This window comes from Stenella coeruleoalba (assembly GCF_951394435.1).
Source record: "Stenella coeruleoalba genome assembly, chromosome: 9".
NCBI classification, from domain to species: Eukaryota; Metazoa; Chordata; class Mammalia; order Artiodactyla; family Delphinidae; genus Stenella; species Stenella coeruleoalba.
In genome coordinates, this window is record NC_137155.1 from 50,799,623 (window position 1) to 50,826,612 (window position 26,990).

The 26,990-nt window shown below is 40.2% G+C and overlaps 1 protein-coding gene across 9 annotated transcripts in view; it reads right to left on the reverse strand.

Moving 5' to 3' along the window:
* Nucleotides 1–26,990, reverse strand: part of CDK14 (cyclin dependent kinase 14) — a 591,667-nt gene that overhangs the window by 119,161 nt on the left and 445,516 nt on the right. For 8 of the 9 annotated variants that reach the window (XM_079931296.1, XM_079931294.1, XM_079931290.1 and 5 more), the window contains one exon: nucleotides 13,910–13,973. In XM_079931296.1, coding sequence (XP_079787422.1) covers nucleotides 13,910–13,973 — 64 coding nt within the window. Of the gene's footprint in view, nucleotides 1–9,242; nucleotides 9,364–13,909; nucleotides 13,974–26,990 lie in introns of all 9 variants that reach the window. The other variant, XR_013829689.1, reaches the window with a different exon arrangement.

Consider the following 26,990-nt stretch of genomic DNA (forward strand, 5'->3'; position numbering starts at 1 on the left):
AGACAGACAGCCCAGGAGAGATGGGCAGAAGACCAGCTCACACAGACTTTGTGGCCTTTAAGATACGATTTAGAATTTTTTTTTTTAAGGATCACTCTGGCTTCTGTTTGGAGAGTATACTACCAGGGGAAATAGTGTACATTAGCTGAAGAGCAGGCCTGATTACAAATATCCATTGTTCTACAGCTACAGGCAAAAGTGCTCACCAACAATTATGTATTTATTTGTTTCAAAAGAATGCCTAACATTTGAATTTATTCTCTACTAGATTGCATTATATAAGACCCAACATAATTCAGTCAGTTGGTGTAGAACAGAAATGTAAAGGCATATTCTAGGTTTGAGAATTAACTAACAAAGAAAGGAGAAATGGGAAGAATAGTTTTTTATAGAGGTTTAAGAAATTATTTTTATCTAAAAGTCTGGTATAAAAAGCAAGATATATTTTAAAAATAATTACATCAAATGTCCTTGTAAAACAAATTTGATCTCCTTAACTTTGTACTCCCCACAAAGCAATTTTAATAATTTGCTATGATTTCAGGAAAGAACAAGAATTCCATTACAGATAAAATTAATACAATCTTGGATTTACAAGTAAATTATTATTCTTAGCAATTAATGACTGCACATAAATATGAGTTCTAAGAATTGCCTCTATTTAGAGCTTGACAGGATATGCTAATAGAAATTTTTTTTTTTCAGAAATACAATATGTCAGTTTTAGCTACGCATAAAAGAGCCAAAATTGATAGAGAAACATGCCATATGAAAATAGAAAAAATAAGGAAGAACAAAGTCTTCCTACCTTTACCTTCTGTCACTACTCACATAAACTCTTAATTCTTTTAGCAGATGTCACCTGGGCACCTGCTTGTATGCCAGGCACTGCACTGGGCGATGGGCACACAAAAATGAGGACGTCCCGGTTACAGTTCAGTGGCCCAGAAATGTAAATACAGAATTACCAACACAGGGTGAAAATGCTACAATGTGGATATGGACGCAGTCCCCTGGAAGCACAGAGGCAGAGCCACTAACCCCATCTGTTTTCTTTTCCAAATGAAGACAGGATAAACTCAAATATCTGAAGCTGGCTCCAGTAACACACAGGACCTGATCTCTTGTATACAACATCTTTCAGATCTTAACTGTCCAAGTACACAATTTCAAATGGAGCCATTTCTAACATTTTCTGCAATGAGCATGCGTAACGTTTATAATTAGATTTTTTAAATTCTATTTTTAAAACGATTTCCATCATGAGTAAAAGCAATGTTCCATTAGAATGTAAGCAACCTAATTTCACTAGGTAAGTTTTGGAAACAAAAAGGTGCTTAAATTAGTGCCCCAAAACAGTAACAGGTGTATTTAATAAAATAGTCAACTGTTTATGAATAATTTTAACAGATTATTCGAGTATTTGATTAGGAGTGTTTTATACTGTTCTCCTCCAGTTAGGTTTATTTTGTCACTATTTTAATTTCAGCTTTCTCTTTCCAATTATGTTTAAACTAGAAGTTTAGAATGCCGTGATTTAAAGCATAGACTAACTCACAGCATAACAGAAGGGCAATTAATTTAAACCTGCAGGCTGATTTTCCCCTTCTCCTCTTATTGCAGGGACACTGCAGAGGATGGTCACACACAGTGGGCGGCCAGGGAGGAGAGCTGGTAGAGAAGAAGAAATCACTAACTCTGTAACATGGTGGGGCAGGGGACAGAGGCTGGAAGGGTTTTGCTCAAACTGCCATGCTTATACACAGCAATTCGTTGAGATTCCACAGGAAAACACTGGAGAACAATGCTATATATTCTAAAGTTTCCTAGCTTAAAAGAGCTAAACCTGAAATGGCTTGAGGCAGTGTGAAAACAGATAAAACCTAAATTGGAATTTACTCATTTGCTTATATATATGTACTGTATACTCTAGGAAAGTAACTTTAATTTTTAATACCCTTATCCCCTTCTCACCAATGTTTTTTGGATCTTATAAGATACTGCTGTGTTTTTAACGTCAATAACAAGGAAACATATGAGTAAGTAGTCAAATCAAGCAATCAATTAAAACCCCCAAGTACTGGATTGGCCAAAAAGTTCGTTCGGGTTTTTCTGTAACATCTTACGGAAAAAAACAAACGAACTTCTTGCCTAACCCAATATGTTCAAAGGACTTGAAAGGCTAAAGCAGGATTTGTAAGAACACTTTTCTTTCTTTTTTTAGGGGGGAGGGGTGCATGGAAAGGAGGGGTGGCAACAGAGACAAGATCTTTAAAAGTCTCAAACTTGTAAAGCAACTATCATAAAAATTTTTTTAAAAGTCTCAAACTTTAGTACATCTTTTACAAATGGATTTAATAGCATCTGATTTTTAAATAATATCATGGAATAACTATAAGTCAATACAAAAATGAGTAATGTCCAAGGACTTCCCTGGTGGTGCAGTGGTTAAGAACCCGCCTGCCAATGCAGGGACGGGTTCCAGCCCTGGTCTGGGAAGATCCCACATGCCGTGGAGCAACTAAGCCCGTGAGCCACAACTACTGAGCCTAAGTGCCTCAGCTACTGAAGCCCATGCGCCTAGAGCTTCTCTTGTGCTTTGCAACAAGAAAAGCCACCACAGTGAGAAGCGCGTGCACTGCAGCGAAGAGTAGCCCCGGCTTGCCACAACTAGAGAAAGCCCACGCACAGCAACGAAGACCCAACACAGCCAAAAAATAAATTAAAAGAAAGAGTAATGTCCAAAATGCCACAGTAAATGTTTGATTATTTTATAATGAACACCTCTAAACTATATATTCAACTACTCACTATTTAAATTCTTTAGGATTATTTTGCATTTTAACAAATGCATTTACTCTTTTCTCCTGAGTTTGTAAGAAAGTAGTAATGACTTAAGTCAAGAGCTGTGACCAGACTATCATCTGGTGGAGGTGTTAAACCTGAAGCCTTTCTCAGGATTGCTTCAGTGGAGGGAAAAGAGTCCGGTCCTTTATGAGGATGAACAATAAACACAGTCACGAATCACTCTGGTGATGCTTCCAACAATCACTTTAGTTACTTGTTTATGTAACAGATAATAGCCTTCAATCTTTTAAGGTTAGAAGACATGAGCATTCATTCATTCTCTCACATTCTCTCTCATTCTACAAATATTTCTTGTGTGCCTGTTTGCCAGGCACTGTGGACCCAGCAGTGCACAAAACATACAAGGTCATCTGTAGCCTACAATGAATCATGGGATCCAATACTAAGGGGCCAGCAATGGAAGAAAATCTATTTACAAGTATTCACAAGAATTTTTATGCAAATGTGACTTTCTTATGGTTATAAGGAAAACCAAGCCAGCAGTCAACATTTCAGCTGATATTCTGACCAAGACATAGAAAAGGTGGATTTAAACCATCTATGGTTCTCAGACCAGAGTAAAGCAGAATTCATGCACAGTAGACGACAGTTTATCCCAAACAGAGAGGGCTAGACTTGTTCCAAAATATGGGGATTTTAGATATGTCAATTCCAAAAAAGCATAGGGATCCAAACAGGCATTTTAGAAATAAGATGTATGTCTGCACAACTGTAATTCACAGCTTTAAAACTCTTGCTGTCCCTCATATATATAACGGCTGTGATTTCACACAGCTCCAGCGTTACCAGCGAGAGGCTCTGACGTGACGTGCTAACATGTAACAGAATCTCACTGCCCTGTTGCTGTCACGCAGAGGGGTTTCCTTAAAATGCTGAGTAGCCATCTTCAGTCCTGAAAATAGGAGACTGCAGCATCCTGCCCTGCCCTGGCTGCAGCAAATCATCCTTCGATTACCAACGGTGTGTGTTTTAAAATGAGCAATCTCTGAGCAACTTCTAGAAACAAACGTCTACTCTGTACGTTAAACGTTCTTACTTCCTATGGCATTTGGTTTTTCCAACAGACATACAAATGGGTTTGTGAGCGCATATTCCCAGCTGAGGTCTTCAAACCAACCACACCTTTCTCAACCTAAAAGTCATGGAACACTTCTCTTTCGGTAAGATGTTTTTCTTTAGAGAAGTAAAGTTTAATCAGTTAGGCATTTATCACAGTCTAAAGTGTACTATTCACAAATGAGACTGAAGCTTTACGGCTCCCAGAAAAGAAAGGAGAAGAATGATTTTGTGTCTCACTCTCCATGCATCCTGACCCATCCCTCCATCCAAACTCTCCACAGGGAGAAAGAGATCAGGAAGACAGCACTCAGCACCTTCTAGGGGAAATGTGAGCAATCAGGTAGTCTGACCACTTCATTCTACAAATTCTACAAATTCTACTAATGACTAAGCTAAGGTTAGAAAGGTTGAGTTGACGAGCCCATGATCCAGGCTAGTGGCAGAGGCTGAATCAGGACTCTATTCCCGGTTTATCACTTGTTACCAAAAAGCTGGGTTACCCAAGCTCTTTGGTAACAGTTCTTTCAGTACCTTGAAAATGATCTGTATCTTCATTTATTCTGATTTCCACTCATAGGTTGAAATTCTAATTCTTTTCTTAGATATGATTGTAACCAAATCACACAAATTGGACACTATTACAAGGATTTTAATCCTCTTGGGGTGGGAGGGAGCATAATTACTGAAGAAGTGTTTGTTTGGTGACTGGCATTCTATATAAACTTTGGCGCGATGAGGTGTGGATAACTCCCAAACTGAATTTTTCAAAATTGCAAGAGTAGAAGTAATGAAACCAGTATACCTAAGGATTTTTTTGTTTTTGCTTTTGTTTTCAATAAAGCTGCAATCAGAAGAACTTCATTTCTCTTTGAAAATTTAATCTCACTACATTTTCTCTGGCATTTTCTGGACACTGTTAGTCTCCATCATTTGTGATGCCCTCTAGTGAAAATAAATGGGAAATTCTTCAAGCAGATACAGAGAAAGTCAGTACAGATAGTCCCTGCTTTGCACTGAAATGAATATCTACAATTTATAAAGATATCTCCCCCCATAGGTCTGCCCACTGGGGAAGAGCTGAATTATTATTTTACATTTTTCAGTAATTATCATGATTTTTGGCCATTTAAAATTTTTATTTTATAGCGTTGGCTATACGTATGACTTTTTGCATATCAAATCCTTGGTCGGTTATGGACCTGTTGGGAAAAACCTATGCCCCATGTCTATGGCATCACTGTTAACTGGTGTGAGAATAATTTCCCCTGAGCCAGGACTTGCTATTACAGACCATTCTCAGCCCAGAGCTGTGGGCAGAAATTACCAATCAAGAGGAGTTCACACTTGAGATGAAGCCCCTTACCATCTCTGAAATAGGTCTGTGACTTTTTGTAGACAGTAGGTCCCTTTGCAAACAAAACATCAATTTCCTCCCCCGCTCAAAAACCCTCCATTGATTCCTTTCGCACTTCAAATAAAATCCTAGCTCTTCACCTTGACTTTCAGTGACCCACCCCTGCTGCTCTGTCCGTGGTCAGCTTCTCCAGCCACACTGATTTGTAATTTGTCTACTATTTGTCTCCCCTCTAGCACGGAAGCCCCATAAGCAACGGGTTTATCTGCTTTGTTCACGACTGTGTCTTCAGCAACTACAATGCTGCCTGCCACCTAGCGAGTACTTATTAAGAATCTGAGCTCATGAGAGTATCTGGCGCATGGTTCCTGCTGCTTGAAACGTGGCCACTCAACTCCAGCATTTTCTCCCCTGCTCTCAGCCAGCAGTGACCCCCAGCATGATTGCCACAATCAGAAAGTATGAAAGTCAAGACAGCCTGACCTTCTTGTCACACTTAACGTTGTTTTAACTTCCTCTGCTCTATAAAGTTCACTTATTTTATAAATTTACTAATTAACTGGCTTTTTCACTATGTGACCGGAGTGGTATTTACTGGTAGGATGAAGAACGGCAGAGTTGAAGAAGGTGGTGGTTGATGCTTGGGGGAGAGAGCTCTAAATGTCCTGAGCCTTGGGACAGGCAGACCCATAGGTTTTTAGCAATAAAATCTGAGATAAGGGCCATATATTTGCAGATTAATTTTTCAAGTCGATTTTTATAACCATCACATAGTTACACCCTTGTACATTCAGATGTTACCCATGACCGTTACATTTGCTATCAATCGCTCAAAAAAAAAAAAAAAGACATATAAAAAGATTCTTGAGGTAAAGCATAAAGTGGGAAAGAAAACACCGGGCAGAGGACACAGTATAAATGGTACAAAATATTACTTTGTATGTTACATGCCCCTAACAGTTTAAAAGCACTTTTACACCAATTACACAGCCAGCTCAAATCTTCTTAAAAATAGGTAAAGTATAAGTATGTAAAAAGTAATGAAGAGGACGTAAAAATGGATTATCTCATTTAACGTCCATAGGAGTTCCATGAGCTGGAGGGAGCAGACGGGATGCTTCTGGAAGAGGAAGGAAGATGGCCCTGCATGTCCACAGGTGTCTCCTGACAGCAGGCGTGGTCTGTGCAGGGCAACATCATGGCACAAAACCACCCTCCTCTCAACCGCCCTGCACTGAATATCCCACCAAACAATTTCTACTGCTTCCGCAGTTTTTCCATCACCTTCTATCAGACTAGGGGAAGTCCAGAGTGTGAACAAAGGCTACAGGTTCAGATCTCCTCTGGTGTGCAAATCATGGAACTGGGCAATTCCCATAATATGTACCAAGGACTGTACATTTAAAACTAAACACCCACAGATGGTGTTTGGAGTGGACAATTTATTGGAAGCACAAGTTTCAAAGAAGATACCCATATTTAGCAGGTGGAGGGTGGGTTCTGGTACCTACAAGAAGATATATAGAGATCTTTTCCAAGATGCCACCAGGCAGGGCTGAGAAGAGGCTGACAATTCTCCCTCATCATACTCCTATGTTTGCAGACAGGGAAGCTCTCTTAAAGAGACTGGCAGGCATCCGTAAGAATGGCAGGCCAGGGACTGCAGGCCTGGGTTTGCGTTTGGGCTCCGCTACATACTGCAGATGTGGCCTTGGACAAGCCACACAATCTCTCCAAGCCTCAGTCTCCCAGTTTCCTTGTCCGTAAATTGGGATAACAGTATTAGGACAATAACATTATAATAACTCAGGAGTTATTCTAAATACCAACTGAGATAATATGTTGAAATGCTTTGTAAATAATAAAATACAGGGCTTCCCTGGTGGCGCAGTGGTTGGGAGCCCGCCTGCCGACGCAGGGGACACGGGTTCGTGTCCCGGTCCGGGAGGATCCCACATGCCGCGGAGCGGCTGGGCCCGTGAGCCATGGCCGCTGAGCCTGCGCGTCCGGAGCCTGTGCTCCGCAACGGGAGAGACCACAGCGGTGAGAGGCCCGCGTACAGCAAAAAAAAAAAAAATAAAAAAAATAAAATAAAATACAACATAAAACGTAAGGTGTTATCATCATGGTATTCTGTTTCTTTTTAATTAAAAAAATTTTTTTTTAAATTCTTTTGGCTGCGTTGGGTCTTTGTTGCTGTGCGTGGACTTTCTCTAGCTGCGGCAAGCGGGGGCTACTCTTAGTTGTGGTGTGTGGGCTTCTCATTGCAGTGGCTTCTCTTGTTGTGGAGCATGGGCTCTAGGGCACGTGGGCTTCAGCAGTTGTGGCACACGGGTTCAGTAGTTGTGGCTCGTGGGTTCAGTAGTTGTGGCTCACGGGCCCTAGAGCACAGGCTCAGTAGTTGTGGCGCATGGGCTTAGTTGCTCCGCAGCATGTGAGATCTTCCTGGACCAGGGCTCGAGCCCGTGTCCCCTGCATTGTCAGGTGGATTCTTAACCACTGTGCCACCAGGGAAGTCCCATCATGGTATTCTGAAAAAATTTACATCTTCCCTCTGGAATTAAGAAGTCTGAATCTACTTAGTTTGGGGGTCTCAGTTAGGCCTGTGAATAGCTGGAATTGAGGAGAAGTTTTTCACCTCATTACAGAGTCTGAGTACAACTACATCCATATTTATATGTTGCCTTCAAGATCAGTGTGTCTGTGAGCTTAGTTTGGGGCATAGAATGTTTAAAATACTCCCTTTTTGCAATTTGCCTCCAACGGCAAATTTGTTGCAAGAAATTCTGACTTTAACAAACTTTCCTTAATCAAACTGCTTTTTGGATTAGATACTTTCTCTTCAGAATAATATAATCACTTTAGAAATACTCTGTTCCCTTGCTTGATTTGGGAAAAATAGAATTATTTCAGTCTAAATTTCATTACTTTTAATTGCTTCCTGTCTAGCAACATTTTTCTCTCCCTGAATTTTACAGTGCCTTCCTTTTCTGAACTCCTGAGTAACAACTGGTCATTAAATAGTTGTTGAATGCCCCTTTTGTTGGAAGCATTTAAGAGATGAAAAAAGTTTCATACATGGACTCCACATGTTATTTCGGGGCCAAAGTATTTCATACAAAGTGATGTTTATGGGTCCATGTTTTACTAAGTACAGAGCTCAGATCCTTCCTACTTTTTTGCTACTTTCTTGATAGACTAATTGTCAGTAAACTGTTCATTAGAAGAAGGTCAACGAGAAATGGTAATACAGATGCAGTAGCATGATCATCCACGATTCATGCTGCAAAAAAAGGGCACTGAACTGAAACCCAGGGAGACCTCCTGGGATCTACTTTCATCTCTGACACTGACTTTGGGGAAGTCCTTTAACATCTGTGACCTCAGGTTCCTAGCCTTACAAAGAACTAAGCAGGGCTATATGCCCCCTGGAACTTCTTCCGGCTCTAATGTTCAATTTGCTTAAATAGTTACCGCACAACCGAAACACCGCTCTTACTCCCAGCTCAAGCAGCCCAACGGTTTTCCTTGACAGTAGGAAACTGCAAAATCTTCTCAGAATTCTCAGTCCCTCACCCTGATTCTACTAGTCTGGAGAACCTCAAATGCCTACCTATATTCTGCCCTGATCTGGGGCTACCACAATTCTACAAATCCCAAACAACCCCTCCAATACATACCCAAGATGTGTTTTTAAAAAATATTAAAGCTAAGTCTGTCTTATAACAAAGAATTCCAAGCACCACTTCACCAGAGGTGTATGAGCCATGTGGTCTCTGTTGACATAAAGTAGCCGAGGGCAAAGCAGGCAGGGCAAAGTGGTCCTGGGAGTCACACAGGGAAGGCTCTTCCCATCCCAGAAGGAAATGGAGCAGAGGGCATTACGCAAAAGCATCCCAGTAGTGAGTCATTATGAAACAAGTGAAAGGGAAAATGTAGTAATTTTGCAGTAGACTCTTACTTTTTGATAGAGAATGGGGTTTGGCCTGTGATGAATCTCATCGAAGGTGACAGAATTACTGAAGTGCTAAGAATACCACGGTGTCACCTTTCACCTCCGAGGCTGGCCCACAGCAAGCATCCTGAGGATAGAGATAGAAGGAGACACTCTAGTATGAGAGGTGGGGAGAAGGGGGAAAGAGGGGGAAGGAAAGACAGAGAGGGACTAGAGAGGGGGAGAGGGAGAGAGGGAGAGACCCCTAATTTTGAGACCATAAACCACAGAAACTGAGGGTGAGGAAAAAAGTGAGAAGGCAATCAGGTTCAAAGAAGACACAGACCCATTTCCCACTTCTTTTGAGAGAAATTTAAATAGAAGTAAATGATGGGGAAGTGGCAGCTCCCAAGGTTAGATTTCTTATTATATGTAACACACACGTGTGTGTGTACGTGCGCATGTGTGTGTTACACATATATTTATTTATTTTATGCAGCTGTGGCCTGTTCCAGCTGCCTGGTTGCTATGGGAATAAGCTGAAGTTAAGGAATTTTGTGTTAGCATAAATATAAGTGCAGAAGAGGACACATACAGGCTAAATTCTAAAGAATCAATCCCAGTTGTTATCTAGTTGTTCTTTTAAAATCTTAACAATTGTTCTAAGCCAACACAGAATTTTTTTCTCTTGAGGCAAAACAAGTTAAACAAGACTAGTAAGATATGAGAGGATTACTTTCAAAATTCCTTAAAAATTAGAAAGAGTCATTTTTTAAAATTCCAGAGAAGCAAAACTTGTTTATAGAAAAATGATACTTTCTCTAATATATAAAGAACCCCTAGAAATTAGTAAGAATATGACAAATGACACGTAACTCTACTGTAAATTGGCAAAAGATATTAGTTGCTCACAGAAAAGGAAATACAAGTGATCCTGAAACATATGAAAAGATGCTCAGCCTCGTCATAAAAGAAGCATGTAAATTTAAATTATATTAAGATTTTTTTTGTCACCTAACAGGCAAAATTGAAAAGTTTGGAGTGGAGAAGAAGCGTGGAGTGGAGAATCAGCGTCCTCATGTATTGCTGGTAACAGAGCCAACTGGTACCATCCTTTTGGACAACAATTTGACAGAAGTGTTCAAAAGTATAATTGTATACAGTTGACCCCTGAACAACACAGGAGGTAGGGGCGTTGACTCTTCTGCAGTCGAAAATCTGCCTATAATTTATAGTCTGTACTTGGTATCTGTGGTTCCACATCCCTGATTCAATCAACCGCCATGGAGTACTGTAGTGGGTATTAATGAAAAAAGTCCACGTATGATGGATCCATACAGCTCAACCCGTGCTGTTCAAGGGTCACTGTATACTTATTAATTCTTCAACCCTACTTCTGGTAATTTATCCTTCAGATATACTTGTACAGATGTGATGCGCCTATTTATGTGTGTGTATATGGGTTATAATATTTATAATGGCAAAAACACTGGAAACAACCCAAATGTCCATAAGTAGGAACAGGTTAAATCCATACAATGTAAAACAATGTGGCTGCAGGAAAAGAGGGAAGCCACACTGGCCTCCTCTATACAGTGACATGAGAGGACCTACAGGATGCATTAATGAGAAAAGCAAGACCCAAAATTGTTTTTAATATGGGAACTATGAAAATATATATTCATAATTTCTTATATTTACATAAAGGAAAGAAACATAACAGAAACTAATAAGTGGGGGCCTGTGGTTGGGGCAATCGTTCTGGGGAAGTAGGCAGGTGGCAGACAGGGTGGGGAGACTTAGTACTGTGCTCCTTTTTTATATGGTTTGATACTTTGAATTGCTTAAATTTATTATCTATTCAAAAATTGGACAAAGTATAATTTTTCCCATCTATCAATCACACTCCTTGGTATTTACCCAAAAGAGTTGAAACCCACTGCCAGTGATGTTTAGAGCATTTTTATCCATAAATGCCCAAACCTGGAACAATCAAGATGTCCTTCAGTACGTGAATGGATACATAAACAGTGGCGCATCCAGACAATGGAATATTATTCAGTGGTAAAAAGAAATGAGCTATCAAGCCATGAAAAGACCTGGAGGAACCTTAAATGCATATTAGTAAATGAAGGAAGCCAATCTGAAAAGGCAACATCCTTTTCAGATGATTCCAATTATATGACATTCTGGAAAAGGCAAAACTATGGAGACAGTAAAAAGATTAGTGGTTGCCAGGGCTTAGGGAAGAGGGAGGGATAAACAGGCAGAACACAGAGGATTTTTAGGGCAGTGATGCTACTCTGTGTGATACTGTAATGGTGGATAAATGTCATTATACTTTGTACAGACCATAGAATGTGCGACACCAAGAACGAATCCTAATGTAAACTATGGACTTTGGGTGATAATGATGTGTCAGCTTAAGTTCATCAAACTGTAACGAATGTACCACTCTGGTGGCGGATGTTGATAAGGGGGGAGGCTGCACATGTGTCAGGGCAGGGGATGTATGGGAAATCTCTGCACCTTCTGCTCAGTTTTGCTATGAACCTAAAACTGCTCTTAAAAAATGAAGTCTATCAAGCAAAGCAAAAAAAGTATGTCCTCATGGCTCAGACTTTCTTCTTTTCCCTCAGACTTTCTAAGGCACTCTTTGGGGGTAGAATAAGGAGGTGGAAAGTGGGGTGGGACAGGTGGACCCTGGCACTAATATTTCTCCTCTGGGAACGTGTATCTTCTTCCCCAGCACTCCCCTGATGGGTCTGCTTAAGTGCTGCATGAAAAGGCTCGTAGATTTGCTCCCTTTGCCTCAGTCTATTATCTTGTCTCTCCTTGACTCCTCTCAGGGCAACTCAGGAAGCATTTACCACATCTACTCTCATCCACAAGCACCAAGCACTGCCTGGAGTATCTTTTTTGCTAGTCAGCACCCATGCCTTACATTCATCTAAACACGTTATTCTTTTGGACCCCCATTACCTTTTATATGTTATGTGTCTGTGGTTGCACTTGTACATAATATTAATAACTTATATATATATATATATATATACACACCCTAATTTATATATGCCTGCCAGAAGAGTCACATAAATAATGTGTTTTAAACATTCAATAAAATTCAGAGCAGCAGACATTCATTGAACCAAAATACATACTAGTCACAGCCTCTGATCTCATGAAGTTCCCAATCTGTTAGTTCAATTTGCATTACATCATAGTACTTTCCAGACACATTTAAAAAATGCTTTTGTGTGTTGCTTATTAAGATAAATTCTATTCACACCAAAATAAACCAAATACTCCATGTTTTCTTCTCTAGAAACTTGGTGGGCCAAATGACTATCTTAATTGTTCCTTTCTGCATCAACTTTATTCATTTACACCCTTTTCACATGCTCCTCTGCTTTATTTCCCTAGGACTTAAGATTTTAGATATTAACATGAGGAAGTTAGGCTTCTTTATGAACCCACACCTGGAACGTTTATAAAGAGCTGTGTTCTCACTTAAAATCCATTAGTGAGAGCACTTAGAGGATGCTTCTTGTTTAGTTAAAAAAAAAGAAAAAGAAAAAAAATCCATCTTAAATTAAGTATCTATAGTCTTTCATAACATAGAAGTTATTTAGAATTTTCAGTAAAAGTGCAAAGGGTCCTTGGGGCAGCCAAAGAAAATAAAAGAATTCTCAGCACATGGTGTACTTTCAGAAGAAAAATATTAAGAGTAACAATAGTTTCTAAACCCAGTCATTCTTTGGGATTGATAACTTATTCCTGATGGTCCCCCAAAAGACAGGAAGGGGAGAAAAAGAATATACTTGGATCCTGTAACAGTAATTATTCATAGCTCTTTTCCCTCATAAAATAATGGACTATTAGATCTTCCATAAAATCCGTTTCAGTAATTTAATGGTAGGTCTGCATTTTATAATCCATGTTTTGTGAACAAGAAAAGAAGAAAAAACAAAAAGATTATTTTACAATAATTCATTCCACTAATTTTTATTAAATTCCAAACCTTTCATCCCTCCTATAAAAATTAAATAGCCCATTTTGAGATTCTTCTTCCATTAAGCATAATTATTAAAACTGAGAGTTTCTTGACTGCCACCTACTGGTAAGAAAAAAGTGACAACTTATTTTATATAAAAGTTCTGCATTTTCCCTCAGATTTTCTGGTTTAGGGGTTTAAATATTTAACATTAAAAAAGATGGAATGTTGAACATACAGAACATTTTATATGTTTAAACTCAAATTAATTGATCATGTATTACTAGAGTTTTAAAAAATAAATAAAAATATGATTTTTCCTTTTTACAATGTAATACTTTCCCTAGTATTATTACTAGAAGTCACACAGATGGATTATAGTAGCTTGATTTAAAGTTTGTCTTTATAGACATGGATGCTAGTCTAACTGATGATGAAATGAAAGGTTACTTCAAGATTAGCCAGTCAAATCAAACTAAGAACATAGGGTGGAAAACTCTCACGAGGGTTGTCATTCAGTCTATCTTTGCCAACAAATAAACTGTGAAAACCAAAGGACAACTCCAATAAGAGGTTGAATACACAATGGCAAAAGTAACCAGAATTTTCCCAGGTAATATATTAGCTCGAGGGGGAATATTTATATATTCACCCTTTTCATAGCAGAAGCACTTAGTCATTTGTAATTAGTGAAACATACCTGGCTTAAAATGTGGTAAAGAATGAACTCCAGGCCACGTGTCCTCATTTGGCGTTCCAAGAACCTAGTGGAGAGCAGGAAATTGTGGAAACAGACTTATTATTTCCAAAGCACTCAAGATTCTCCAGTGCAGAAAACAGTACACTGCATATGATGAAACTCTGGATTTTTTTCCCCATTATCGTGTGCCAGGGATTTTATTTCAGTAAAACAAACCCAGCTAAAGAGCCACCCAAGTTGAATGTCTCTTTTAACAAATGCAGCTGAATGCGGTAAGACAAGTTAAATCTGCTGCATTTTATCAACTCCAAACTTAGTAAGCAGGCTTACGACTCAAAGAATGAGCTGTCATCTTCATGGAACTGAATAAAGTATGTATGTGTCCCTCATGATTCTTTCATGAGCTTTTATCCTTCACTCTAGTATCAGACGTGTCATCATTTAACAGTTCTAAGAATTCTGTCATTTCTTCCCCCACATCCTCTGTCTGGGCATCAGAATGTTTCAAAGAAGCAGAACAGACAGCTTGGGATGCTCACATTCTTCACTGGCCATACTATTTGTTAGAGTTAACATCTCTAGTCACATGATATATAGTTTCCTCATCCCCAAATACTGTTCTCCCTACACTGTCTCTCTCTATCCATACTTCCAGCTTCTTTCCGCATCTACTTTTCTATCCCCACAATGTTTGATCTGGTCAAAGGCATTAAAAGGCAATTTCGATTCACGTATAACGAGCACACTTTATTCGAATTTTCAGTTCCATCATCTATTGCTATTATACTCAATGATCATGGTAAATCACTGATGGAGAACAGTGGAGATGAAAGGTTTAAGAGCCCAGATCATGGAGACAGACTCCTCTGATCCCCTACTTACTAGCCATGGGACTTCATCGAGCTTCAATTTCCTCCTTTGTAAACTAGGGATGATGATAACAGCACCTTTTTCATCTGTGTGAGAATACTACCTGGTATGCAGTAAGCACTATGTAAGGATCAGATACTATTCAAAGCACCCACAGAAAATGGGGTCAGGTCAAGGAGGTGCCGGCAATGGAGGAGAATCCAGCCCACCCACTTTTTCCATAGGGATTCCCTGATCTGGGGGTCAGTGCCAAATGCTGTAACTCAGACTACGATGGACCAATATGACAGTCAAATGAGTTAGAAAGGGGAAGAGATAAAGCCAGAAGCTGGCAAAGCTGGAGGAATGGCAGACATCATGGGGGGAAATGACACCTATTCACTCATCTCTGAGGATTAGCAGATACTACTAGGCAATAAGGAAATACAGAGCTCTGGCTCTTTATGCATAGACTTCCTAGCGGGTACAGGGCTGTGAAGGCAAGGCGGGGCACACATACAGCAAGTGACTCACTCACTGTTTCCTGCTCCTGCGAATCGGGGTTAATAAACACATGTATTACGTTCCTCACTGAGACACGGAATTCACTGAAACACTGGGTGTGAACACAGTGTTCAGGGGATCAGACAATACAGTTCTTGCAAGCACTAATTAACATTAACAGGCAGATGTACATAAACAAGGTCACACTATTGATGGGCTAGGTAGGGATGCAAGGCGATAGGTGAGAGAGGGCTCCAAGAGTTGTAAGATAGGAAAAGAGACAAAGACAAGCCTGATATAAACAACTGTGACAACAGTGTCTCTGCAAAAGGCATGTCCTCCTTTCTTTCCACTAATTCTGATCATTATTTCAAGAGAGGGAGACAGTCAGGTGTGCGGGCAGCACACAGCTCATCTGGGGGATGCTCCTCTTTTGAGCTCCCACTGAATTCTGCATGAAGGACAAAGGAATTTGACAGTATTAAACTTTAGCAACTAAAGGGAGAAACTCTCAGCTCAAAATCACATCTTGATCATGACAAATCCATCACATATGAAACAGACCCTCTAAGGTTTTATAAACAATGAAAAGTCCAGCCAGAACGTGAAACTTGTTCTCTCACTCCTAGTAAAAGTATGATTGATACCCTGACTGTACCTGTTTCTACAATGTTTATGTTAACAAAGCTTTTTCAAAGGCACTACCCTCATCCAGATCCAGTGTTCTGTTTCAAAGTAATTATCAAATACTACGGCCATCCCATAAAAATTACCTACAAAGAAAAAATACATCAGACTTTTTTTGAGTTATTATAGCATTGACTGATGAGATTCCACACCTCAAATTATTCTCCTGTCAACAACTCCTAGGCCATTTGCACAGGAAACAAAGTAGGCAAAGGAAAAGAAAAATTAGAAGTCAATGTTGCTTCCTGTAAAAGCCTTTTTGGGAAAGGCAATTTGAGTTAAATGTATGCTTAGAGAGGATAGGCTACTTGTGCACTAGGGAAAGTGGGTGTGTATTGCCTCTGATGTCAGATTTTCCTTTGTATTAATAACTAAGAAATTCCACTACCAAGATACTTTGAAGTTAGAAGGAAAAAGAGGTACTCTCTAAAAGTCAAAAATAATCTTTTGCAAAAAAAACCCCAAAAAACAAAAAAACAGTGCAGAAGATAATTACATCTCAACATGTAAAATGTGTGCCTCAACATTTAAAGTGTGGTCCCCATATCTGTAAATAAGCAGGCTTTTAATATCTGAGGTCACCCTCAGTCTTGAAACAACATGCTGTGATATGCAAAAAAGTCCTCTATGTGTTCATTTAAGCTGCTTCGCCTTAAACCTGTGCCCGTGGCTTGTATGTCTCCCTGTCCCTTTGCTGGTTCATCTCTGCACTCAGTTAACATTTACTGTGTTCATCACAGAAGACAGAAGGATGAGACTGGGCTCTGCCTTGAGGCGCTCGCTCCTACTCTGGTGAGACAGAGGAGTGGGACAGTGATGAGCTGCCTTCGACATAAGAAGAGCTCTCTCAGAAGTGTGAGGAGAAGGGGGCAAGAGCCCAAAGCAGGGTGTGCTTGAGGCTACCTGGGGTGGGGAAAAGCTGCCAAGGAGAGGATCTTTCAGTGGGAGACGGAACACAGAGTGATGGTTGGCCAAGTAAAGAAAGTGGGGGGGGGGCCCCCAAGGGGAGGGACAGCTGAGTATTCTGGTTATAAGGAAAGGCTATATTAAAATAATCTTGGGCTTCCCTGGTGGCGCAGTGGTTGAGAGTCTGCCTGCCGATGCAGGGGACACGGGTTCGTGCCCCGGTCCGGGAAGATCCCACGTGCCACGGAGCGGCTGGGCCCGTGAGCCATGGCCGCTGAGCCTGCGCGTCTGGAGCCTGTGCTCCGCAACGGGAGAGGCCACAGCAGAGAGACGCCCGCATACCGCAAAAAAAATAAAAATAAAATAAATGTAACAGTAAATTGTAAAGTGCCCTAAAGATGTAACTGTCACCGGCAGAGCCCATTAACAATTCCCAGGGAATAAAAATAGTATCTAGGTAATGAAATAAAGTCTAACCTTTTTTCTTCGCCTTGGCGCTTCGTCTAGTTTCACTTGCTCACCGGGAGCCACGGGCAGAGGCCTCACACCAGCCCTTCGGCCCAAAGTTCCTGGTGCAGAACCGCCCTGCCGACACCTCGGCTAGGGACCGTGCGCAGAAGCGCCGAGCATGGAATGACGCGATTCAAGATGGCGGTGGCGGGCTGTGTGCAGAGAGGCTGCACCCAGCACCGCGACGATCTGGAGCCTGAGCCGTGCAGCCCCGCCCACCCCTCGAGAGCTCCGCCTCCCCCCCCCCCCCCCGCTGCCCCACCCTATAAAGCAACCCTGCCCGCGGAGCTTATCCCTCGCCATTCTCCGATCAAAAGAGCTTTCCGGGCTTCCCTGGTGGCACGGTGGTTGGGAGTCTGCCTGCCGACGTAGGGGACACGAGTTCGTGCCCCAGTCTGGGAGGATCCCACATGCCACGGAGCGGCTGGGCCCGTGAGCCATGGACGCTGGGCCTGCGTGTCCAGAGCCTGTGCTCCGCAACGGGAGAGGCCACAACACTGAGAGGCCCGCGTACCGCAAAAACAAAAAACTCCATTGTTTAAGTTGTCATGATGCTCCTGACCCCATGCCTTCCCAAGGTGGTTTCCTCTTCTGGAATGCCCTGTCTCCACTGGCCAGGTTAACTCCTACCTCTGTTTCTAGCTTCATGGGTCACCTTTTCCTGAAAGACTTCCTGGACTCTGGTCCAAGTTACCTGCTATGATCTCTGTGTTCTTTGAGGGCTTTGTGCAGACTTCCATTATAGGACCACTCACTGCCTCATAAGCGTTAGATCACTCATCTGTCTCTCCACCGGACCATGGACCTCCAAGTAGAGACCATGACATTTATCTCTGGATCCCTAGCGCCTACCATGTGCCTGGTACCAAACATGCACACAGTAAATGTTGAATGAATGAAGGAACGAATGAATGGTGTGTCTGGGTAACAGCGCGAAGTTTCGTGGGCTTTATTGTTGGCTGGGTTATGGGATGGGAGGCTAGGGCCAGATACTGAATGCATGAAGACTGACTGCATTTTATCTCTCTTTCAAGTTGTCACAAACTGCAGGTCACATGACCCACTGGAGGACAGTAAATTTCATTTAGAGTGTTCAGATCAGCATTTTTCAAAAGATGAAATCCAAGAGAAGATGTCAGAGGGTAACAGACACAGTAAAGATGCATGTTGTTTTTATGAAGCAACATTTTATTCAACTTTTCTTCATGTTATATCTGTGCATGTATATATGTATGTGTGCATTGTGAGTCATGATGTAAAATGCATTTCTTACTGTTTAAGAGCCAGTCGATAGGGAACAAGAAAGCTGAAATCAAGAATGCACGTTCGGGAGCTGAGGGCAATGAGTTTAGTTCTGGGCCTATTAAATGTTAGAAATACCTGCAGGTCAAGACAAAGGGCCTTTAAAGGACAGATGGAAATACAGATATGGATCCTGGGAGAGGGATTTCACATCAAGAAAAACATTTAGCGTATATACATTTGTAGAAAGCAAATACCAAAACAGCAGCTCCAAAATGGTCTCCCTTCCCTATATTGACATGTATACAGTTCCCAAAGGGTGTCTCTGTGATTTCCTGAACTTTTAGCATCTGTTAAGAAAAACAAGGGGAGCCTGAACCAAGATGGCAGAGTAGAAGGACGTGATTTCATTCCCTCTTGTGAGAACACCAGAATCACAACTAGCTGCTGGAAATCACTGACAGGAAGACACTGGAACTCACCAAAAAAGATACCCCACATCCAAAGACAAAGGAGAAGCCTCAATGAGATGGTAGGAGGGGTGCAATCACAGCAAAATCAAATCCCATAACTGCTGGGTGGGTGATGCACAGACTGGAGAACACTTATACCACAGAAGTCCACCCACTAGTGTGAAGGTTCGGAGCCCTACATCAGGCTTCCCAACCTGGGGGTTCAGCAATGGGAGGAGGAATTTCAAGAGAATCAGACTTTGAAGGCTAGAGGGATTTGACTGCAGGACTTGGAAAGGACTGGGGGAAACAGAGACTCCACTCTTGAAGGCACACACAAAGCAGTGTGCGCATGGGACCCAGAGGTAGGAGCAGTGAACCCAGGGGAGACTGAACCAGACCTACCTGCTAGTGTTGGAGGGTCTTCTGCAGAGGCGGGGGGGGGGGTGGCTGTGGCTCACCATGGAGACAAGGACACTGGCAGCAGAAGTTCTGGGAAGTACTCCTTGGCGTGAGCCCTCCCAGAATCTGCCGTTAGCCCCACCAAAGAGCCCACAGGCCAAACAACCAACAGGGAGAGAACCCAGCCCCACTCATCAGCAGTCAAGCGGATTAAAGTTTTACTGAGCTCTGCCCACCAGAGCAACACCCAGCTCTACTTGCCACCAGTCCTTCCCATCAGGAAACCTGCACAAGCCTCTTAGATAGCCTAATCCACCAGAAGACAGACAGCAGAAGCAAGAAGAATTACAATCCTGCAGCCTGTGGAACAAAAACCACATTCACAGATAGATAGACAAGATGAAAAGGCAGAGGGCTATGTACCAGATGAAGGAACGAGATAAAACCCCAGAAAAACAACTAAATGAAATGGAGATAGGCAACCTTCCAGAAAAAGAATTCAGAATAATGATAATGAAGATGACCCAGGACCTCGGAAAAAGAACGGAGGCAAAGACCGAGAAGATTCAAGAAATGTTTAACAAAGACCTAGAAGAATTAAGGAACAAACAAACATAGATGAACAATATAATAACTGAAATGAAAACTACACTAGAAGGAATCAATAGCAGAATAACTGCGGCAGAAGAACGGATAAGTGACCTGGAAGACAGAATGGTGGAATTCACTGCTGCAGAACAGAATAAAGAAAAAAGAATGAAAAGAAATGAAGAGAGCCTAAGAGACCTTGGGGACAACATTAAACGCAACAACATTCGCATTATAGGGGTCCCAGAAGGTGAAGAAAGAGAGAAAGGACCAGAGAAAATATTTGAAGAGATTATAGTCAAAAACTTCCCTAACATGGGAAAGGAAATAGCCACTCAAGTCCAGGAAGCACAGCGGGTCCCATACAGGATAAACCCAAGGAGAAACATGCTGAGACACATAGTAATCAAACTGGCAAAAATTAAAGACAAAGAAAAATTATTGAAAGCAACAAGGGAAAAACGACAAATAACATACAAGGGAACTCCCATAAGGTTAACAGTTGATTTCTCAGCAGAAACTCTACAAGTCAGAAGGGAGTGGCATGATATACTTAAAATGATGAAAGGGAAGAACCTACAACCAAGATTACTTTACCAGGCAAGGATCTCATTCAGATTCGATGGAGAAATCAAAAGCTTTACAGACAAGCAAAAGCTAAGAGAATTCAGCACCACCAAACCAGCTCTACAGCAAATACTAAAGGAACTTCTCTAAGTGGGAAACACAAGAGAAGAAAAGGACTTACAAAAACAAACCCAAAACAATTAAGAAAATGGTCATAGGAACATACATATCGATAATTACCTAAAAAGTGAATGGATTAAATACTCCAACCAAAAGACACAGCCTTGCTGAACGGGATACAAAAACAAGACCCATATATATGCTGCCTACAAGAGACCTATTTCAGACCTAGGGACACATACAGACTGAAAGTGAGGGGATGGAAAAAGATATTCCATGCATATGGAAATCAAAAGAGAGCTGGAGTAGCAATACTCATATCAGATAAAATGGACTTTAAAAAAAAGAATGTTACAAGAGACAAGGAAGGACACTACATAATGATCAAGGGATCAATCCAAGAAGAAGATAAAACAATTACAAATATATATACACCCAACATAGGAGCACCTCAATACATAAGGCAACTGCTAACAGCTATAAAAGAGGAAATCAACGGTAACACAATAATAGTGGCAGACTTTAACACCTCACATACACCAATGGACAGATCATCCAAAATGAAAATAAATAAGGAAACAGAAGCTTTAAATGACACAATAGACCAAAAGATTTAATTGATATTTATAGGACATTCCATCCAAAAACAGCAGATTACACTTTCTTCTCAAGGGCGCACGGAACATTCTCCAGGATAGATCACATCTTAGGTCACAAATGAAGCCTCAGTAAATTTAAGAAAATTGAACTCATATCAAGCATCTTTTCTGACCGCAATGCTATGAATCAGAAATGAATTTGAGGAGAAAAAATGTAAAAAACACAAACACATGGTGCCTAAACACTACGTTACTGAATAACCAAGAGATCACTGAAGAAATCAAAGAGGAAACCAAAAAATACCTAGAGACAAATGACAATGAAAACATGACAATCCAAAACCTATGGGATGCAGCAAAAGCAGTTCTAAGAAGGAAGTTTATAGCTATAGAAGCCTACCTCAAGAAACAAGAAAAATCTCAAATAAATAATCTAATCTTACACCTAAAGGAACTAGAGAAAGAAGAACAAACAAAACCAAAAGTTAGTAGAAGGAAAGAAATCATAAAGATCCGAGCAGAAATAAATGAAATATAGAAACAAAGAAAACAATAGCAAAGAACAGTAAAACTAAAAGCTGGTTGTTTGAGAAGATAAACAAAATTGATAAACCATTAGCCAGACTCATCAAGAAAAAGAGGGAGAGGACTCAAATCAATAAAATTAGAAATGAAAAAGGAGAAGCTACAACAGACACTGCAGAAATGCAAAACATCCTAAGAGACTACTACAAGCAACTCTATGCCAATAAAATGGACAACCTGGAAGAAATGGAATTCTTAGAAAGGTATAACCCTCCAAGACTGAACCAGGAAGAAATAGAAAATATGAACAGACCCATCACAAGTAATGAAATTGAAACTGTGATTAAAAATCTTCCAAAAAACAAAGGTCAAGGATCAGATGGCTTCACAGGTGAATTGTATGAAACATTTAGAGAAGAGCTAACACCCATCCTTCTCAAACTCATCCAAAATCTTGCGGAGGAAGGAACACTCCCAAAGTCATTCTATGAGGCCACCATCACCCTGACACCAAAACCAGACAAAGATACTACAAAAAAAGAAAATTACAGACCAATATCACTGATGAATATAGACTCAAAAATCCTCAACAAAATACTAGCAAATGGAATACAACAACACATTAAAAGGACCATACACCATGATCAAGTGGGATTTAACCCAAGGATGCAAGGATTCTTCAGTATACACAATTCAATCAACGTGATACACCATATTAACAAATTGAAGAATAAAATCCATATGATTATCTCAATAGATGCAGAAAAAGCTTTTGACAAATTCAACACCCATTTATGATAAAAACTCTCCAGAAAGTGGGCATAGAGGGAACGTACCTCAACATAATAAAGGCCATATATGACAAACCCACAGCAAACATCATTCTCAAGGGTGAAAAACTGAAAGCATTTCCTCTAAGATCAGGAACAAGACAAGGACGTCCACTCTCACTACTATTATTCAACATAGTTTTGGAAGTCCTAGCCACAGCAATCAGAGAAGAAAAAGAAAGAAAAGGAATACAAATTGGAAAAGAAGAAGTAAAACTGTCACTGTTTGCAGATGACATGATACTATACTAGAGAATCCTAAAGATGCCACCAGAAAACTACTAGAGCTAATCAATGAATTTGGTAAAGTTGCAGGATACAAAATTAATGCACAGAAATCTCTTGCATTCCTATAAACTAATGATGAAATATCTGAAAGACAAATTAAGGAAACACTCCCATTTACCATTGCAACAAAAAGAATAAAGTACCTAGGAATAAACCTACCTAGGGAGACAAAAGACCTTTATGCAGAAAACTATAAGACATTGATGAAAGAAATTAAAGAGGATACCAACAGATGGAGAGATATACCATATTCTTGGATTGGAAGAATCAATATTGTGAAAATGACTATACTACTCAAAGCAATCCACAGATTCAGTGCAATCCCTATCAAATTACCAATGGCATTTTTTATGGAACTAGAACAAAAAATCTTAAAATTTGTATGGAGACACAAAAGACCCCGAATAGCCAAAGCAGTCTTGAGGGAAAAAAAAGGAGCTGGAGGAATCAGACTCCCTGACTTAAGACTATACTACAAAGCTACAGTAATCAATACAATATGGTACTGGCACAGAAACAGAAACATGTATCAACTGAACAAGATAGAAAGCCCAGAGGTAAACCCATGCACCTATGGTCAACTAATCTATGATAAACGAGGCAAGGATATGCAATGGAGAAAAGACAGTCTCTTCAATAAGTGGTCCTGGAAAAACTGGACAGCTACATGTAAAAGAATGAAATTAGGGCTTCCCTGGTGGCGCAGTTTTTAAGAGTCCACCTGCCGATGCAGGGGACACGGGTTCGTGCCCTCGTCCAGGAGGATCCTGCATGCCACAGAGTGGCTGGGCCCGTGAGCCATGGCCACTGAGCCTGCGCGTCCAGAGCCTGTGCTGCACAACGGGAGAGGCCACAGTGGTGAGAGGCCCGCGTACCGCAAAAAAAAAAAAGAATGACATTAGAACACTCCCTAACACCATACACAAAAATAAACTCAAAATGTATTAAAGACCTAAATGTAAGACCGGGCACTATAAACTCTTAGAGGAAGACATAGGAAGAACACTCTTTGACATAAATCACAGCAACATCTTTTTTGATCCATCTCCTAGAGTAATGGAAATAAAAACAAAAATAAACAAATGGGACTTAATGAAACTTAAAAGCTTTTGCACAGCAAAGGAAACCATAAAGAAGATGAAAAGACAACCTTCGGAATGGGAAAAAACATTTCCAAACGAATCAATGAACAAAGGATTAATCTCCAAAATATATAAACAGCTCATGCAGCTCAATATTAAAAAAACATATTACCCAATCCAAAAATGGGCAGAAGACCTAAATAGACATTTCTCCAAAGAAGATATACAGACTGCCAACAAACACATGAAAGAATGCTCAACATCACTAATTAGAGAAATGCAAATCAAAACTACAATGAGGTATCACGTCACACCAGTTAGAATGGGCTTCATCAGAAAATCTACAAGCAACAAATGCTGGAGAGGGTGTGGAGAAAAGGGAACCCTCTTGCACTGTTGGTGGGAATGTAAACTGATACAGCCACTATGGAGAACAGCATGGAGGTTCCTTAAAAAACTAAAAATAGAATTACCATATGACCCAGCAATCCCACTACTGGGCATATACCCAGAGAAAACCACAATTCCAAAAGACACATGCACCCCAATGTTCATTGCAGCACTATTTACAATAGGCAGGTCATGGAAGCAACCTAAATGCCCATCGACAGACGCATGGATAAAGAAGTTATGGTTTATATATACAATCGAATATTACTCAGTCATAAAAAGGAACGAAATTGGGTCATTTGTTGAGACGTGGATGGATCTACAGACTGTCATACAGAGTGAAGTAAATCAGAAAGAGAAAAACAAATATCGTATATTAACGCATATACATGGAACCTAGAAAAATGGTACAGACGAACCAGTTTTCAGGGCAGAAGTTGAGACACAGATGTAGAGGACAAACATATGGACACCAAGGGGGGAAGCGGCGGGGGGTGGTGGTGGTGGTGTGATGAATTGGGCGATTGGGATTGACATGTATATACTGATGTGTATAAAATGGATGACTAATAAGAACCTGCTGTATAAAAAAAAAAGTGATCAAATGTATTCTATTGGAAAGAAGCAAACATAGAGCATATTTACTGTCTAAAAAATATGTATATATATTTGATCTCTGAAAAAAAAATCAACAGAAATTAAAAATTCACCTTTGACCTTAATCAAAGCTAGATCCCTCTCCTGAGTTAATTACTAGTTTATTATGTAGCTTTTAAAGACATTTTCTAATGCATTCATATACTTCTGAATGTTGAAATATTAAATATTATTTTGTTTTATTGAGGTGGGTCTTTTCATATGTATGGATACTATATGTATTTCTGGAAATTGCTGAACACAGTTTTACTCTGTCTCAGGTTATATTTTAATCAATGCAACAAGTTGAAATATTATAAGGAACAATGCTTGGAATACCATATATTTTTCTTTTATTTTTTTAATTGAATTTTTTATATGTAAAAGTGATTCCCAAAGTCACTTAAAAATGTTAGTGCCAGTTTGTACTAGCTTTCTAGCGAACACCTGGGCAATTGCAAGCATTGATATCCAGACTCTGTAATTCTCAAAATTCTGGTTGCTTTGGGAATGTTCGGACTTTATTAAGTTGATGACAAGATAAACTGTTATTCACTGCATATTATTACACAGACATATTACTGACTTTATTACTCTATTATTAATAGTAGAATTGGCAGTTTTATAATAAATATTATAGGGATTCATGTTAAGTAATAAGAATTTTCTTCTCGAATCAAGATTTTTGAAGCAAATTATGATGTTATAGAGAGAAATTATGTAAATCATTATATACTACCTTAGAATATTAAGATGCTGAAAGGTGACTGTAAATAGTGTCGTAAATAAAACTGTTCACTTTGTTTCTCTAAAAAAAAATAAAAAGTGTACAGTGTGACCAAAAAAAAGAAAAAAAAAAGAAAAACAAGGGACTATCTCACCTTCTCAGTAGAGGTTTATACTATCTGACTCTGAGGAACTATAATTTAATGATCTCAAACTTACTCTTCTGGTCTTACCTATGTGCTCACAGGTACAGCATAAATCCCACCCATCATTTCAGCCCCTATGATGGGCAGAGGAAGATGCTGAGAAAAAGAGGGCCTCTCTGCTGAGACAGCAAATAACAGAAGAAAAGTGAATTCTAAACTTCCAGAGCTCAGAGTTCAAGAATTAGTGTCTGTCAGAAACATTGACTTGCCCTTCCAAATTATTAATAGTTCCACTAATTCTCACATTTGCTAGTCTTTGCTTTTGCACAGGCCCCAGGGCTGCTAAAAATGAGTCCCTGGGCTTTCCTTGAACAACGCCTGTGGTTGAAGTAGAACAAGGAATCCTAATAGCTTTCCTGCATCCAGAAGTCAGGGAGGTCTCTAACAGAGACTCTAGCGCAGGGGGATTCTGGCCTATCGAGTGTGGATAAACCCAGCTCACACACATCTATACTAATGAAATGATGGGGATGGAACGTGCTGGGTTCCCAGCTTGGAGTTTTCTGTTTTCTGAGCTGGGAGCTCTACTGTAGTGTTGATGATTTCAAAGTGACTTAGCAATGGCTCTAAGGAAATGGAGAACAACCAAGTAACTTCCATGATTTTGAAACTGACACTCTGAAAGTCCACACATACAACGTCTCTCAAATCATGATTGCTTCACAGCTGTACTACTTTAGGTTCTTGAAGATTTTTTTCTGGTTCCTCAGTGAGAAGTCCTATATGAAACTTGTGAAGAAGCTCAGCAGAACTCAGCTTGGATGTTACACACTCTGCTCTGGTGTAAACTTCAAAGATGAGCCAGGGAGAAAGCAGAACTTCCTAACTCTTACCCTGCTTGTGCGCCCTGTAGAAAAATAATTTATCAAGTGGGTGGAGCTGGAATTCAAAATCAGGTTGGTTTGATTGGAGAGACTACGTTCTTAAGTGCTGTGCTGTTATGCTCCCAGGAGGATCAGAGAATGTGGCTCA